Source organism: Diabrotica undecimpunctata, chromosome 4 (genome assembly GCF_040954645.1).
Source record: "Diabrotica undecimpunctata isolate CICGRU chromosome 4, icDiaUnde3, whole genome shotgun sequence".
NCBI classification, from domain to species: domain Eukaryota; kingdom Metazoa; phylum Arthropoda; class Insecta; order Coleoptera; family Chrysomelidae; genus Diabrotica; species Diabrotica undecimpunctata.
The window spans coordinates 55596370-55610245 of record NC_092806.1 but is presented as its reverse complement, the minus strand read 5'-3'; the positions used below and the strand labels follow the sequence as shown (position 1 = coordinate 55610245).

The window sequence follows — 13876 nt, the reverse complement described above, 5'->3', positions numbered from 1 at the left end:
TTCATGTTCATATTTCCTAAAATAAATTAATCTTGATTTTGGTTAAAAACCTTTTAATTGTTTTTTTGTGTCTTGTTACTCAGATGCATAAAATAGTTGTTCTGAATTTCTACTTAAAGTTTGTAAAATAACTGCACCCTAAGAGGCGCTCCATTAAATCTGTCACCGTCTAGCAGTATTTTATAGATCCGACTCAAACAAGTTTGTGAGAAATGGCTATAGAAAGTTGTTTCATTAATATTCTTCCGGATGAGATAAGATTCGGAAGAGAGGGATTTACAAACCACGGAATTCAATTTTGCCTTTTAGTAATCAATCTTTTTTTAATTAATCTTGTAAAAGGAAAATCGTTCAAAAAAATAATGTATAATCTAATCTGTGAAATAATACTCGGACCTAACTATTTTTATCAGTGAACTAAATTAAAAAATTAAACAATAACGTTTGTAATTTGTTCTTTGTTGTTTGTTAGTATTAGAAAAGGTCAATATATAGAAAAGAGTGTCTAATGTAATCGTAGAAAGTGAAGAGTGCATACTCTCTCAGCTGTTCGACTTTGTGCATAGATTATATTTTTAGATCGACTCTTTTGGATACCGTTTCTACCACCATATTTGACCCGACAGTAAAACTCTTTCTGACACAACTGTCACATATTTTAATATTCTATTTGACGTTTAATAAAAACTTTATATAAATATGATTGAATTAGAAGGCTCAGATACAGATGCAGTAGAAAATGTTCGTGTCTTTATCAGAATTCGGCCATTAAAAGATATAGAAACAACTTTAGCTAACCAGAAAATTGTTCAATCAGATGGCAACAGTATAACACTAAATAAATATGGAGCGACCAAAACATTTACATTTTGTAAAGTATTCGATGAAAACAGTCAGCAAATAGACCTGTACAGACATGTATCAGTTCCTATAGTGGAACAAGTCCTAAAAGGGTACAATGGAACAATTTTTGCATATGGTCAATCAGGAACAGGGAAGACTTACACTATGATCGGTGATATTGGAGACAATAGTCGCAAGGGGATTATTCCAAACATATTTTCTCATATATTTGCACAAATAACCCTGGCAAATAATGAATATTCTTATGTTGTTACTGTTACGTATTTGGAAATATATAACGAGGAAATTCGGGATCTTTTATCAGAATATCCAGAAAAAAAGCTGGCGTTAAGGGAAAAACCAGGTGTAGGTGTCTATATCAAAGATCTCCTTGGCTTTACCGTTCATTCTCTGGAAGCTGTTACAGAGATTCTAAAAAAAGGAAACAAAAATCGTGCTACTAGTTTTACTCAACTTAATGATGTCAGTTCCAGATCTCATGCTATCTTCACCGTATTGATAGAAACCAAAAATAACATAACAAACAAAACAACGTTTGGAAAGTTAAATCTTGTAGATCTAGCAGGTTCTGAAAGGGTCCACAAAAGCCTTGCTACTGGAGATCGATTACGAGAAGCTGGAAAAATTAATCTGTCATTATCTGTACTTGGAAACGTTATATCAGGTAAATATTTTTATATAATGTAACTTAAGAGCTACTCTAACTTTTGTCATGAGTGTGACTGAACTGATTTTTTTCTTTGCAATATTTAAAATGATACTTTTATAATAGTACATTGTTATTGAGATAGAAGATGACCTGGAAGTGTTATTCCTGACATTTTGTCAGCAATTGCAGAAAAAATTATCGGAGGCAATGCGGAGGTGGATATAAACGAGATCTATAGTTGTATGTACTTCCGATACATTTAGAGTCTGTGAGCTGTATATTCATTTTGCTAATGTAGCTTTTCACTATGGAAGTGTTCTAAAGCTATTGTTAACTAAAGCGTGTGCAAAACAAACTATTATTTGTATTGATATGTACGGTTGAACATTTTCTTTATTTTTATCTATTCGATATTACATTTGTTTGTTCCAAAGAAATCTGTATATTCCTCTCAAACAAATCATTCTTATTTTGTTTCAAAAAAACATTCTCGTTATGTTTCAAAACGTTTTATATTCCCTCTATTAACTAGTATAACTATCATTATCATCATCCAGCCTTCTGTGCCAAAAGTTGAACATAGGCCTCCGCCTCCCCTTATTTCTTCCAGTTATGTGAGTCTTGAGCTGCAGGTAATTTGAAGTGAATCTTTTGACCTCGTCTGTCCATCGTGTAGATTGTCTACCTCTGCTTCTTCTCTCTGCTCATGGTCTCCATACTCTAATTTATTGGGTGCATCGCCCATCATTCAGTTTGGCCACATGTACCGCCCAGTTCCACTTCAGTCATGCTGTGCGCTGGATGATATCTGTGACGCGTTTTTATTTCTTCGTTTCCAACCATGTCTCAGAGAGTCAGTCCAAGTAGCGAGCGTTCCATTCTTCTTTGGGCTACTCTAAGTTTGATTGCTGTAGCCTGGAACGTGTTCCGGTTCCGTAAGCCATGACTGGAAGTACACATTGTTCAAATGTCTTCTTTTTTTCTAATAATTTGCTATGCTGGTCTTGATTATTATTTGCATTTCAACAGTTTGGTTGTTCCTGGAAATTTGGATTTCATGACCTAAGTATTTATATTTAAAAACTAATTCTATTTCGTTGCAGTCGACCTTTGGATTTTCGCTTGGTACTAGATTTGTCATGTATTCTCTCTTTTCAAAATTTATGTTTAAATCGACTTTCTTACAGGCGGCATCTAACTCAGTTAGTATAGTTCCAATCTCTTTTAAGTTATGGGTTATCAGAACAATGTCGTCCGCAAATCGTAGGTAGGAGAGCATTTCACCGTCCACATTGATTCCTCTGCAGTCCCAATACAATTTTTTGAAAGCATGTTACAGAACTGCCGTAAAGAATTTGAGAGATAACGTGTCTCCTTGTCTGATTCCTTCTTTTATTTTTATACAGTTTGTATATTTGGGTAGTCTTACGGTCAAGGTACTTAGGCCATGTTATAAGAGTGGCTAAAGAACTTTGAGGAAATGATTAATTAAAATCCTTTGTAAAAGGTATATATTTAAAAACCCAAACGGGCTGTGTTAGACAGAACGTTTTCGGAATACATCATTCCATCATCGGTGTCTAGGAGTACATGAATGTAGCCACTAAATATATGGGTAAAAACCCGTTAACAAATAATTAGTTACATTTGTTCGACACTATATCTTATACATAAATACTTATGATGTTAAAGTTACCGTTGGATTAGGTAACATGGCGACATATGACTCCACGTTGAAGTTGCAAGTCCTGAGACGGTGTCCACACTAAAGAATACGCTAATACTTTCACTACATAAAATTTTAATGTTATCAAAATCCATAATATGGTCTTTATCGATTACATGCTCTGCCAAAGCACAAGACGGTTTTTTAATTCTGCAATCACTTTTATGAGAAATAATGCGATTTGAAAGATTTCTTCCGGTCTCACCAACATATTCAGCCTCACACTGAGTACAACTAATGCTGTATACTAAATTCGTTTTTTCAAATTTGTCTATAGGATATTTAGTTTTAGAATATAAAGATGAAATAGTTTTGATGTTCTTTGTTGCTATTTTTATATTGTCAATAACCTTTAGTGTTTGTATTAATTTAGGTGTTAATGATGGTATAAAAGGTAGTGAATGATAATAGATGTTCTGATTGTTAGATACAATGTTTTGAGATTGAGCAAAAAGTGGTGTTAAATTATTTATATTACCAATATTAGAAAAAAGCATCCTATGTAGCATATCTGGAGGATAAGAGTTTTCAATTAGAATATTTTTTAATAATTAAAGATCTTCTTGTAGATAATCTGGATGAGAAAGTTTTAAAACACGTTCTTTTAATCCTGTTATAAGGTTCATTTTCATCTTATTTGGATGGTGAGAGTAATAGCTTATAAATCTATTACTACATATGGGTTTTCTGAACCATCTGGTTTTTAACATATTGTCTGTATTTCTTACAATTCTCATGTCAAGGAATGGTAGAGAATTATCTACCTCTTCCTCAACTGTAAATTGTATATGTTGATTATGACTGTTGAAAATGTTGACTGTTTCATGAATTTTGTGTTTAGGAAGTGCCAAAACTAAATCATCTACATATCTCTTAATAAAAGGAATGAAAAAAGTGCAATTACTGATACAATCACTGATAACATCATCCATGACATAGCTACTTAGAATGGGTGAAAGACTAGATCCCATAGGACTACCAAAAATTTGTTTATAAAATACACCATTAAATATAAAAATATTAGAATCAAAAACAAAGTTGATAAGTGTTTTGAAATGTAAAAAGTCAATATTAGTGTGTTGTGAAATCTCATTCCAATGTTTTTCAACACTACTTATGATTAAATCTAAAGGCAAATTAGTAAAAAGAGATGTTACATCAAAACTAACTAAAACATAATTTTGTGGTAATTGGAAATTATTAATGAAAGAACTACAATCAAATGAATCTTTAATGTAAAAATTGTTGTTTAAATTATAAGCATTAGTTAAGATGTCAGTGAGGAGCTGTGCTATTGGTCCATTATTAGGGCATAAAGATGAAACAATTGGTCTCATAGATAAAGTTGGTTTATGTATTTTTGGTAGAGCATAAAACCGTGGAGCAATAGAATTATAAATTTTGAGCTCTTTTGCTTTTTTATTATCAATAAATTTCTTTGTGTTTAATTTAGATACTATAGAAAATGTCATACCGAGAGTCCAGTACGGCTAATATAGGAATGCACAATTGCCGGATTTCACGCCTTGTGCTTGGCGATAAAAACAGGTCCAAGTGGTAGTCACAGAACCGTACCCAGATCTCTACGCCGGGCTCTGTTATTTATTATAAAATAATATATTGATAAAATAATTGCCTTCAAGTAGCCAAATAAGAGGCATGACTTTGAATAAAAAGACCTTAAGGTTTTAGCAAGAATTTTATTATAAAACTGTATACTGTATTAAACTAACAAATGTATTTTAAATTACATTTCTTGATAGCTATAAATATACCGGGTGGAACCTCCGGTAACTCGATTTCCGTGCACCCAGCCCAATATCCAAGAAAAACTTTTTCTTTTGTAAATATGTGAAAAATTATCAGGAACGGGAATATCGAAAAAGCTTTGCACATTTTTTAATCTTGGCGATGTTATTAAAAAAACAAGTTGCGCACTTGAATCACTGCGAAATTTTAACACCTACTATGAAATTTTTTTTTGTGGAAATCTGAAGTGCAAATTTTGTCCTTGTTAAAACATAATGCAGTCTCGCATTTTTTACACACAACATAAGTTTACCTAGTTCCTTGGCATAGCAACCTGGTAGTTTTCAGCGAAACCTTGTGTTATTCCATATGGGATAATGGTTTTCCTTGCCCACACTTGACCAGATGAGCAGGTATAAGGTTTATAGTGTAAGTTATTTAACATTATATTATATTTATACTTCATTAAACTAACAAATATATTTTAAATTACATTTCTTGATAGCTATAAATATACAGGGTGGAACCTCCGGGAACTCGATTTCCGTGCACCCAGCCCAATATCGGAAAAGCCCATACTCTGATTGGACTGGTAAATGCATTTTATTGGTTATACAGTGTAAAATAATCGAGGTTACTCACAGATATTCAATTAATTATTCTAAAGTCGTCCTCTACATCCGAGATGTCGGATTCGCTTTCGCTACTCTCCCCTGTGTTCGCGTGTATTATCAATTGGTCTACGTCATCTTCCAGGTTGTCCGCAGTCCACATCTCAGTTTCCGTTTTCTCAACAAGATGAGTGACATAATTGCGCCAATTTTGCTCTGTGACGCGTTCGAAACCGTCGTCGATTAACTGGCGTACGTCGACGTTTTTAAAAGTGGTATTATGGGTACCTACATATCTCTTAACTCCACACCATTTCTATAGGATTCAATTCGCAGTGATATGGAGGAAGTCTTAAAATATAAACATTATGTTGTGAAGCATACTCATCAAGATGATACTTATCGTATTGATCTTTAAAAGCACGCGCTGCTTCTAATAGCTCGGATTTCAAATAACACTCCTCGAAAAAATGTCTTTTTCCACTAGCCATTCCTTGATTGCAGCTTTATTCCAGGAATTGTTAGGGAATCTCTCTTTACGGGAGTGGTACAATGCATTGTCCATTACAATGACATTCCTGCGACCATTATTTGGTAAATTTAATATTAATGTCTCCTTAAACCACGATTCAAAATATGCGGCATCCATTTCATCGTGATAGTCGCCATCATTTTTCTTTGCCAGAAAAACACGGTGTGTTCCAGGAAGGAAACCTCCTGAAAAACTTGCATGCAATAAAACATATCGTGGACCTCGTTTAGTAGGTGCTTTTAAGCCAGTACTTAAACCTTTGAGAAAAGCATCACGACTGTTTTGTATCGTAGTATCGCACCATTCGTAATTTATAGATTGGCCAACATTAACCCACGATTCGTCCAAATATATGATATTGCAATGGTCTTTTCGCAAACGTCGTATAGTTCTCAAATAATTATGGCGCCAATGAATAATATCCTCTCGCTCCACCATGATGCTTCTTCGGCCACGTTTCTTATAAACAAATCCAATATCTTTTAGAAGTCTGTATAAAGTAGAAAGAGACAATGGCTGTATATTCTCATTACCTTGTATGAAGTTATGTATATGCTTTAAGAATGGCGGCAAATTTTTCATGAAAAATTCACAATGAACAATTCTCCGTAGAATACTTCTTACACCCTCGTCATATGTGAATATTCTAGAGTTTGATTGACACACTCGTTTTTTACGTTTTTTTGGCGATTTCAACCTTCCACTCTGTTCTTTTTCTTTTTTGAAATTGTAAATGCTTCTTTCGCTAACACCAGTCATCAACAAGGTACGTCTTACAGCAGCACTTACATTAAGTTGTTCCGTATTTTGTAAAAAACACAACACATTTAACACTACGAGTTTAGCGCAACCGTTAAATAATTCACCGGATTTAAACTTATTGAAGTGTAGTTTCGTTTTCCAAAAGCACTTTCACCCCCTACCCATCCTTAGGAAATAGGGAAAGCTTGGAGTTTATCAAATACTAATTATGACAAACAAGTTTATGGCCATATTTAGGTGATTATGTTAATGATGGTAATTTGTAGCAGAAGTTTTACAAAAGAAATGAAGACCTATTTATAGAAACAACATAACTGTATTTTTAATATTTTCATTACAATAGAAAAAATCTAATTTCTATGAAAGAATTGGAAATTTGAATATTATATATAATATCTATAAATAATATCATTTCCAAGTTTCCAAATTCTTTCCTAGAAATTATGTAGGTTTTCTCTGTTTTATGTAAAACATTAAAACTACAGTTATTGTATGTTGTTCTTGTAAAGAGGTGTTCAAATGTTACTCTTATGAATATGATTCAATTGTATATCTCATGTTGACGTTTTATATGCAAAATTCATAGTTTTCGTTGTCAATAACTCATCAATGCCTTTTTATTCTACTGTATACGTATACATGATATAAAATATTTTACTCGTATTGCCGGCAGATGCATTTTATCCAAGCCGGTCCTGTGAGACAATGAGCAATCAACAGCTGGAGAAAACCGACAACCCTGCGCGTTTATTCTCCATAAGAAAAGCATTGCCGTATCTTACCCGTACTGCACTCTCAGTGTGACATTTTCTATAGACAATTTGCTTTTTGTTGCAAAGTACAAACAGGAATTAACTAATGCTTATAATTTAAACAACAATTTTTACATTAAAGATTCATTTGATTTTAGTTCTTTCATTAATAATTTCCAATTACCACAAAATTATGTTTTAGTTAGTTTTGATGTAACATCTCTTTTTACTAATTTGCCTTTAGATTTAATCATAAAGTAGTGTTGAAAAACATTGGAATGAGATTTCACAACACACTAATATTGACTTATTACATTTCAAAACACTTATCAACTTTGTTTTTGATTCTAATATTTTTATATTTAATGGTGTATTTTATAAACAAATTTTTGGTAGTCCTATGGGATCTAGTCTTTCACCCATTCTAAGTAGCTATGTCATGGATGATGTTATCAGTGATTGTATCAGTAATTGCACTTTTTTCATTCCTTTTATTAAGAGATATGTAGATGATTTAGTTTTGGCACTTCCTAAACACAAAATTCATGAAACAGTCAACATTTTCAACAGTCATAATCAACATATACAATTTACAGTTGAGGAAGAGGTAGATAATTCTCTACCATTCCTTGACATGAGAATTGTAAGAAATACAGACAATATGTTAAAAACCAGATGGTTCAGAAAACCCATATGTAGTAATAGATTTAGAAGCTATTACTCTCACCATCCAAATAAGATGAAAATGAACCTTATAACAGGATTAAAAGAACGTGTTTTAAAACTTTCTCATCCAGATTATCTACAAGAAGATCTTCAATTATTAAAAAATATTCTAATTGAAAACTCTTATCCCCCAGATATGCTACATAGGATGCTTTTTTCTAATATTGGTAATATAAATAATTTAACACCATTTTTTGCTTAATCTCAAAACATTGTATCTAACAATCAGAACATATATTATCATTCACTACCTTTTATACCATCATTAACACCTAAATTAATACAAACACTAAAGGTTATTGACAATATAAAAATAGCAACAAAGAACATCAAAACTATTTCATCTTTATATTCTAAAACTAAATATCCTATAGACAAATTTGAAAAAACGAATTTAGTATACAGCATTAGTTGTACTCAGTGTGAGGCTGAATATGTTGGTGAGACCGGAAGAAATCTTTCAAATCGCATTATTTCTCATAAAAGTGATTGCAGAATTAAAAAACCATCTTGTGCTTTGGCAGAGCATGTAATCGATAAATACTATATTATGGATTTTGATAACATTAAAATTTTATGTAGTGAAAGTAATAAATTTAAAAGGACTTTTTTGGAAATGGTTTGTATTAGCAAAAGTGATAAAAATTTAAACAAAAGATCAGAAATTCAAAATTTAAGAAAAATTTATAATTATATTCTTTCTTTATGATTTATATATAAAACTTGTAAAATGTCATATTTAATTCTCCATATATCTGTTACATTCTTTCAGACATCTGTCAACGGTGAATAAATCTTCTTCTTTTTGCGACTAAACAAAAAAGAATGTTTAAACGAAATTTTACTTTTGGCAATATAATTGTCAAAAAAAAAAAATTTTATGTTGGCATTTATGACATTGAGGCTATTTGTAATTGGTTGCTATTTGAACTTATTTATAAATTCAATTATTTTTGTATTAAAAAAAAATGTTTTCAAAATTATAAAAATTTTCGGAGAAACATTTATTGGATTAAAACATTTTTATATTAAATATTTTGAAGATGTATTAGCAGTAATTTTTACTTACTAAACTAATTTTTATTTGGTAAGTTCACAAAAATTGTTTTTTCTTTTTAGTTCAACCTTGTAAGTATTTTGTCTTTTTTAGCTCTTGATAATAATTGTAAACACAATTGAAAGCTCGAGAATAAAAAAATAGTTAACCAATAGCCCTTTTATTGACTCCAACCCATCCAAAACAGTTATATATTTGTTTCAAACGAGTCACAAGTACTTCTTTTTTCTTATATATATATATATATATATATATATATATATATATATATATATATATATATATATATATACAAGAAATACTGGATATTATTGACTGTCGATATAAACAAAAAACGCAGTTTATTAGGGCTGCAGTCAGTAGGTTTGGCCGGGATGTTATAGAAACACTCTTTTGACTTTTGGTCGAGCTTTCGGAATGCCTTTATTCCTTCTTCAAGACATAGTCGTTGAGATTATTTGTGTAAAGCTTCGACACTCAACATTAAAAACACACATATAAAATATAACATTTAAAATAATGGACAAAATACATTTTAAAATTTAGTTGAAAAGTTAAAATTTTGTTCGTGACATCTTTTAGTGGTGTGTTTTGACTGATCCATAGAGAACAGAAAAAAACAGAGTTTTTTTCTGTTCTCTATGGACAAAAAAAAAGTTTTTCTCGCTGGAAAAACTGCGTTTTTTGTATATATATATATATATATATATATATATATATAAATAAATATAACTTCAGTTTGTATTTGCAGATACTTTGTCAGTTTTCTATTCATTTTCAACATATATTCCTGTAATATACTCAAATTCTAATAATTTTTAGCTTTAGTGGACGGCAAGGCCACTCATATACCCTACAGAAATTCCAAACTCACACGCTTACTACAAGACTCTTTAGGAGGAAACTCCTTAACAGCAATGATAGCTATGGTAAGCCCTAGAGTACAAGATTGTGAAGAAAGTATGTACACCCTGATGTATGCCGACCGAGTCAAGCATATTCAAAATCATGTTACTATAAACATAGAATCCAAAAGTGTCATAGAAACATTTGAAACAAAGATTGCAGAGTTAAGACATCAACTGTTGCTTTTAGAAGCCAGAGAACAGAAATTAGAAAAGAAAGAAAGGAAAAGGAACAAAGCTTCTCCCCACAGTAGTGAATTAGAAGAAATAGAACTGGAAAAATGTTCCCTGCAAAATCAAATAAATATCATTCAAAAAAAGATCCTTATAGGCGGAGAAAATCTTATAGAAAAAGCTCAACAACAAATGGAACTATTGGATAATTCATTTAAAGAAATTCAACACTTAGATCACTCACATTCTCTTCTTAAAGAGATACTTTTTTACAAGGAAAAGGAAAAGACATTGGTACAAAAAGAATATGCAGATCTGCAAGAGGAAGATAAAGTTCTAAATGAAAAGATAGAAGAAACAGAAAAACTTATTAATAAGGCCGTACAGATTCTCCACACCAAAGAACAAGAGTACCAAAATGAAATTTGTTCACTTCTACACACAAACAAGTCCTTGGCAAAGGAACTTTCTTTGGTACAATTTATTATTAAAGAAAGTGTTCCAAAAAACTACCTAGATGAACTTAAAAGTGGTATTGTTTGGGACAATGACAATCAGGATTGGCAAGTTAAAGGAATTGCATATTGTGGAAATAGCTTAAGAAGAACCAGAAGTTGTGGAGTAGTTGAAAATAGCAATCCAAGAGCAGTATATCTGAATTATAGAAGAAAAAATAAATCAAAGTCTAGATAGTAATATTTCTGATACACAGATAATCTATTTTATTAACATATTTGTTTTAATAAATATAAACAGTGTTTCATCGTTTATTTAAATCACTTATTAAAGCACGTATTATAGAAGAAACTTATCTTTTGTAATAACATTAGAGCAATATCATTCTAAACATAAGTCAAGAAATAAAAGATAATATTATTGCAGATAGAAGTTAACAGCAGTTTAGAGTAGTACATTGTAACATCTTATTTGGTTCAATTTCACTAATAGTTAGAGTGCCTATCGGCAAAAAAAATTATACTAGGTACTCTCTCTAAACTTTTGGTATCGTTTCATTAGGCCGGGTCTGACACCATTTCCTTCTCCGACTTTTTTTGGTTCTGAGGCGTTTTCCTCTAATTTTTTTCCGAGAATTTTCACCCATCTGACGGGAAAATCAAAAAACAAGTTCCGTCAGACAATATATTCTCTTAATTAAATAGCTTAAAAATTACAAGAAAATACGATAATAGAATTGTCTAATAAATATAGGTCATTCAACGCGTCTGAGTACTCGAACATGTCGGTAAAACTACTGTGATGAAATTCATTAACAACCAGCTAATTTTTCAAGATATTTTTAATTAACAACAGCAAAAATAATTTTTCATATTGTCCGGCGGAACTTGTTTTTCCTCTCTGACGTGTTTCGACAGTAGCTACGAAAATTCCAAAAATAATAACTTAAATGAAAACGTTGAGTGGTAAAAGTCTCATCGGCTGAAAGAGGCACCAATGTTACTCTTATTTATAGCATGAATGCAAAGTATCGATTATTGTACCATAAGATAAGACGTGGCCTTGTTGTTATTACATATTTTAGATTCATTTTATTATTAAACTGTATTTCTTTATATACCTATATTTCTTTTTATATAGGAATAATTTTGCAAAAAAAGATTTTTATTTTGTCCAAAATACGTCAAAATTTAATTTTAAGTCTTATGTTCGCCAATTTACCACCCTTTCCCCTATATGCTTAGGTGCATAAATACATTAATAACCAATTATTACCTACTCATCCATCTCTTTCATTTTTAACACCCATAATTAAGACTGGAATTAAAAACTCAGCAATGGCAAAATGGCACTTTGTCATTGGACAGACAGACCACGGCAGCACTGTTTCAAGCTTCTTTAATGAAACAGCTTTTTTAAAGTTCATTTTATCTTTTGTTTTTTTTTTTTAGTTTTTGCCGATAATCAGAATGACTTACAGATATTAACAAATCGCATAACAGAAGTCAGCAACAGATACGGACTAGCTTTTAACAGAAAGAAAACCAAATTTATGACAATTAGTAAAAAACCAATACTAAACGCTCAACTTACAATCAACCAACAGAATATCGAAAGAGTCGAGCAATATACATATCTAGGCACCAATTTAAATATCCAATGGGACCACTCAACAGAAATTAAACAGCGAATAATAAAAGCAAAAGCAGCATTCGTTAGAATGAGAACCATTTTCAACAATCGAGACATATCATTAAAAACAAAATGTCGTCTATTGAACTGCTACATATTCACAGTTCTGCTCTACGGAATGGAAGCATGGACACTGACTGTTGCATCTATGAATCGGCTCGAAGCTTTCGAAGTGTGGTGTTATAGGCGCATCTTACGTATATCCTGGGTTGACAGAGTTACTAATGTGGAGGTCCTGCGTAGAATGGGGAAAGAATGTGAAATTCTCATGACCGCCAAAACTAAAAAGTTGGAATATCTAGGACATGTAATGAGAAGTCAAGAACGTTACGGCCTTCTCCAGCTGATTCTCCAAGGGAAAGTAAATGGTAAGAGAGGACCGGGAAGAAGACGCATTTCGTGGCTTCAAAATTTACGAAAGTGGTATAACACGACTACCACTGAACTGTTCCGCGCTGCAATAAATAAAGTAAAGATAGCCGTGATGATCGCCAACATCCGGAACGGATTGGCACTTTAAGAAGAAGAAGATTTTATCTTTACTTTAAACTTTCAAAAGCCACTCTCACAAAATTCCTTGTAAATATCATATCACACTGTGGCGCACCCAAGGGGGGTTTTGGGGGTTAAACCCCACCCTCCCCCCAGGGCATATAAAATAAACAATATATAAAGAATAGTAGGAAAATGTAACTTGTCTTTCACACACAATACAAAAAATCCAAAACGCTGATTGAATAATTAAATTACCACTTTAAATAGGTAGAACGCAATCATTATTGTATAAATACACAATAATTAATATTTTTCATTATATTTAGATATAGATACCTAATATTAGGCTTATGAAAAAGTAGACAGAACGAGTCTGTTGCGAGTAGCATGCGCCTACAGGACTGTATCTGCGGCGGAGTTGTGGACTATCACGGGTTGTGTTCCTCTGCATGTGTTAGCAGTAGAAAAGAGACATCTCTATGGGAGAAGAAAGCATTTGACAACAGCTATAAAAAAAAGAAGAAGATGAAAGATCAAATTAAAGATGACAAGAAGAGTGGAACAACAAGGAATATGTTGCTCAGTGGACAAATATGCTGATCCCGAGCCTAAGGAACTGGGTAGATTGTCTGTTTTAGGGCGTATCTTCATAAGTCTCACAATGCTGGAGTGTAATAGATGTACAGTGGAGAGAAACAGAATGTATAAAGAAATAAGTATGAACCC

The 13876-nt window shown here is 32.0% G+C and overlaps 2 protein-coding genes across 5 annotated transcripts in view; both read left to right on the top strand.

Moving 5' to 3' along the window:
- The window catches only part of Idua (alpha-L-iduronidase), a 264927-nt gene that overhangs the window by 218382 nt on the left and 32669 nt on the right, over window positions 1-13876 (top strand). The window lies entirely within an intron of this gene.
- LOC140439525 (kinesin-like protein KIF3A) lies at window positions 623-11270 on the top strand. The gene is made up of 2 exons (XM_072529493.1): window positions 623-1528; window positions 10251-11270. The coding sequence occupies exons 1-2, from the start codon at window positions 700-702 to the stop codon at window positions 11198-11200; spliced, it is 1779 nt and encodes a 592-aa protein (XP_072385594.1). The 5' UTR covers window positions 623-699; the 3' UTR covers window positions 11201-11270.

Coding starts and splice junctions, on each gene's coding strand:
- LOC140439525 (XM_072529493.1), top strand. CDS start 700: ATGATTGAATTAGAAGGCTCAGATACAGATGCAGTAGAAAATGTTCGT. Junction 1,529..10,250: donor ACTTGGAAACGTTATATCAG/GTAAATATTTTT, acceptor AATAATTTTTAG/CTTTAGTGGACGGCAAGGCC.